The sequence below is a fragment of the Erythrolamprus reginae genome, chromosome 1, assembly GCF_031021105.1.
Source record: "Erythrolamprus reginae isolate rEryReg1 chromosome 1, rEryReg1.hap1, whole genome shotgun sequence".
In the NCBI taxonomy this organism is placed as follows: Eukaryota; Metazoa; Chordata; class Lepidosauria; order Squamata; family Dipsadidae; genus Erythrolamprus; species Erythrolamprus reginae.
In genome coordinates, this window is record NC_091950.1 from 422,669,199 (window position 1) to 422,673,470 (window position 4,272).

Sequence of the window (4,272 nt, forward strand, 5' to 3'; positions counted from 1 at the left end):
CACTCCCTGCAGCCGAATTACCCCAAAGCCCATCATCCCCTCGTATTCAAACAGTCGCTTAAGGAGTTATTTTAAGTCAGGGATTCCCTGTGGCTAAATTACCTCAAAGCCCATCATCCCCTTCTATTCAAACAGTTGCTAAGTGAGTTATTGTAAATCAAGGGCTCCCTGCAGCTGAATTACCCCAAAGCCTATCATCCCCTCCATTTCAAACGGCCGCTTAAGGAGTTATTTTAAGTCAGAGATTCCCTGCGGCTAAGTTACCCCAAACCCCATCATCCCCTCCTAGTCAAACAGTTGCTGAGTGAGTTACTGTAAATCGAGGACTCCCTGCAGCCGAATTACCCCAAAGCCCATAATCCCCTTGTATTCAGACGCTTGCTAAACGAATTCAAGGAATAAGTGAGAGTTTGCATGGCTTTTTTTAGCTTTTTCATGTATTTAGGACAGAAGGGAAAGGGGGGACATGATCGAAACATTTAAATATATTAAAGGGTTCAATAAGGTCCAGGAGGGAAGTGTTTTTAATAGGAAAGTGAACACAAGAACAAGGGGACACAATCTGAAGTTAGTTGGGGGAAAGATCAAAAGCAACATGAGAAAATATTATTTTACTGAAAGAGTAGTAGATCCTTGGAACAAACTTCCAGCAGACGTGGTTGGTAAATCCACAGTAACTGAATTTAAACATGCCTGGGGTAAACATTGATCCATCCTAAGATAAAATACAGAAAATAGTATAAGGGCAGACTAGATGGACCATGAGGTCTTTTTCTGCCGTCAGACTTCTATGTTTCTATGTTTAGATTACTTCTTGTTTTTACTATTGTCATATTTTAGATTGTTTCTAATAGCCATGATTATTGCTAGCCTCCCAGAGTGCTGTTGGGGTGAGGCAGCATATAAATATGACTAATAAAAATAAATAAATAAATAAATATTAGAAGGACTCCCTGCAACCGAATTACCCCACCACTCATCACCCCCTCCTATTCAAACGCTCGCTAAACGAGTTATTGAATCCCAGTGACCAGATTACCCCCACAAGCCCGATTCTCCCAGAGACCTATAAGTACACACAGAGTTGGCCTCCTCCGGGCCCCGTCGACCAAGCAATGCAGGTAGGCGGGGCCACAATGGAGGGCCTTCTTTGTGGCTGCCCCAGCTCTATGGAACCAACTCCCCCCCAAGCTCCGTACTGCTTCCACGCTGTTGGTCTTCATAAGGCCTCTAAGACCTGGCTTTGCCGGTGGGCTTGGGGCCCATGAATTTAACAACTTTCATGGCCATTGGTATGAATGTTACGTATGCATGTTAATGGCACTATGGTTTTTTAATTCAGGTTTTATAGTTTAGTTAGAAACATAGAAACATAGAAGTCTGACGGCAGAAAAAGACCCTCATGGTCCATCTAGTCTGCCCTTATACTATTTCCTGTGTTTTATCTTAGGATGGATATATGTTTATCCCAGGCATGTTTAAATTCAGTTACTGTGGATTTATCTACCACGTCTGCTGGAAGTTTGTTCCAAGGATCTACTACTCTTTCAGTCAAATAATATTTCCTCACGTTGCTTTTGATCTTTCCCCCAACTAACTTCAGAGAAGTTGTTATATTTGACTTCTTTTTACTCTCTTTGTAATTTTTATCCTGTTGTAAGCCGCCCTGAGTGTTTTGGGATTGGGCGGCATAGAGGTCAAATGAATGAATGGATGGACGAATGAATGAATGAATGAATCACCACCTCCAATACACACTCCATAACCATGACAAAATAAATACAAATTTATGCATATACCGACGTATATTCTATGACCCAGAGAAACAACACAGTCGAGTTCAGATGTATTACCTGTGCAATGGCAAGGAGGGAAACAATGACCCTCCCTTTGGCTGAGCCCTGGAACCCCCTCCCTCCCTCCGTCTCCCCCCTTCCCGAGGGATGCCTTACCTTTATTCCCACGGTCTTCACCCCACGAGTTCTCCACCCGCCACTTCCAGCAGACGTGGTTGGTCAATCCTGAATTTAAACCTGCCTGGGATAAACATAGATCCATCCTAAGATAAAATACAAGAAATAGTATAAGGGCAGACTAGGTGGACCGTGAGGTCTTTTTCTGCCATCAATCTTCTATGTTTCTATAAGTGACACTGGATAAAGCTTGTAAAGATACAACCAGATGCCTTTATTCTGGGCAAATGAAAGAAAAGGAACTTGAGCAAGGAGGGGAATTACTTATTCCCTGCTTGATTGGGTAATTGTTAAATGTTTTAAGTGATAAGAAATTGAGACAAATATCTGATCAATGCAGATCTGATTATGGTTTGCTTAATCATTAATTTAATAAATAGGATACGATTAACTGGAATTACCAAGCTGCTAAAACCAAACATGTTCTTAGCATATATCTCTAAACCAAAGTCTTTTGGTGTTTGAAGCAAAGAAATTAAAGTAACTATTCCTCTCTACAGTACTTTGGTACGGCCACACTTGGAATACTGTGTTCAGTTCTGGGGGGCCAACTTTAAAAAGGACATTGATAAACTAGAGCAAGTTCAAAAGAGAGTTAACAAGGATGGTGAGTGGTCTGGAAACCGTGTCCTATGAGGAACGGTTAAATGATCCAGGGATGTTTAGTCTGCAAAGGAGAAGACTGACAGGAGACTTGATAGCTGTCTACAAATATCTGAAGGGCTGTCACAGAGCAGAGGGATCAGCATTGTTCTCATTAGCACATGGAAGGACTAGAAACAATGGAATGAAACTGCAAGGGAGTAGATTTAGATTAGATATCAGAAAAAAGTTTCTAATAGCAAGGGCGATCCACCAGTGGAACAGTTTGCCACAGGAGGCGGTGGGCTCGCCTTCACTGGAGGTCTTCAAACAGATTGGGCAGTCATCTTTCTGGGATGGTTTAATGTATCCTGCATTGAGCAGGGGGTTGGACCCAATGACCCTCGAGGTCCCTTCCAACTCTATGATTATATGAATGAATGAATGAATGAATGAATGAATGAATGAATGAATTTATTTATTTCAATTCAATTCAATTCAATTTATTAGATTTGTATGCCGCCCCTCTCTGAAGACTCGGGGCGGCTCACAGCAATGATAAAAACAATATTACAATGGCACAAATCTAATATTAAAAATAACTAAAAACTCTATCATAATTAAAAAACCAAAGAGCACATACATACCAAACATAAATTATAAGGAGCCTGGGAAAAGATGTCTCAAATCCCCCATGCCTGATTGATTGATTGATTGATTGATTGATTGATTGATTTAATTTTTAATGCCGCCCTTCTCCTTAGACTCAGGGCGGCTTACAACATGTTAGCAGTAGCACTTTTTTTAAAGCAGAGCCAACCTATTGCCCCCCACAATCCGGGTCCTCATTTGACCCACCTCGGAAGGCTGGAAGGCTGAGTCAACCTTGAGCCGGTGATGAGATTTGAACCGCTGACCTGCAGATCTAACAGTCAGCTTTAGTGGCCTGCAGTACTGCACTCTACCTGCTGCGCCACCCCGGCTCATTCCTCCATGCCGCTCCAATGCTCCCTGTACGAACGGTCGTAAGGTTGAGGAACACCAAACCCCTAACCCGCCTCCCTCTTTGCTCTTCTCCCCCTCCAGGTTCCACACAGTTCCCCTACAACCCGCTGACCATCCGGATGCTGAGCAACACGCCTCCCACCTCCATGGCCTGCGGGCCCCCCTCTGCCGGCCAGGCCGCCACCGCTGCCGCCGCACACCAGCCCAGCCGGATATGGGATCGGGAACCAGCCCCTCTGCTCTCGGCCCAGTATGAGACCCTCTCCGACAGCGACGACTGACGAGGACGGACGGATGGATGGATTGGCGCTCACCCTGCTTTGGGGGGCACAAAAAACCCCCCAAGAGACACAAACACAAGAGCGAAGGAAGGAAAGAAAGAAAAAGAAAGAAAGAAAGAAAGAAAGAAAGAAAGAAAGAAAGAAAGAAAAGAATTTTCAGCAGGGAAGTTTGCAAACAAAAAAAAAACCTTCCGAAACTGTCGGAGGGAGAGAAATACGGGATTTCCCCCCCTTTTTTCAGCCGGCATCCCGAAGATAATAGATGTAAAGAGTTTTGGGTAGTTTTTTTCCCTTTTTTTAAAGAGGGGGGGGAAATAGGACGTGTGATTCCCAACGTCTCTGAGAAAAGGAAGAATACGACAAAAAAAGAGAGAGAAAAATATCTTCTTCTGTAAATAGAATAACTTTTTTCTGCAGTGTGTTTCTGCACA

General features: G+C 43.4%; 1 protein-coding gene across 1 annotated transcript in view; it reads left to right on the plus strand.

Annotated features, from left to right (window-relative positions):
* The window catches only part of NCOR1 (nuclear receptor corepressor 1), a 179,563-nt gene extending 175,572 nt beyond the window's left edge, over positions 1–3,991 (plus strand). The window contains 1 exon segment of the mRNA XM_070735450.1: positions 3,642–3,991. Within this exon segment, the coding sequence (XP_070591551.1) occupies positions 3,642–3,841 (200 nt within the window). The 3' untranslated portion in view covers positions 3,842–3,991.
* Positions 3,992–4,272: the final 281 nt, after the last annotated feature.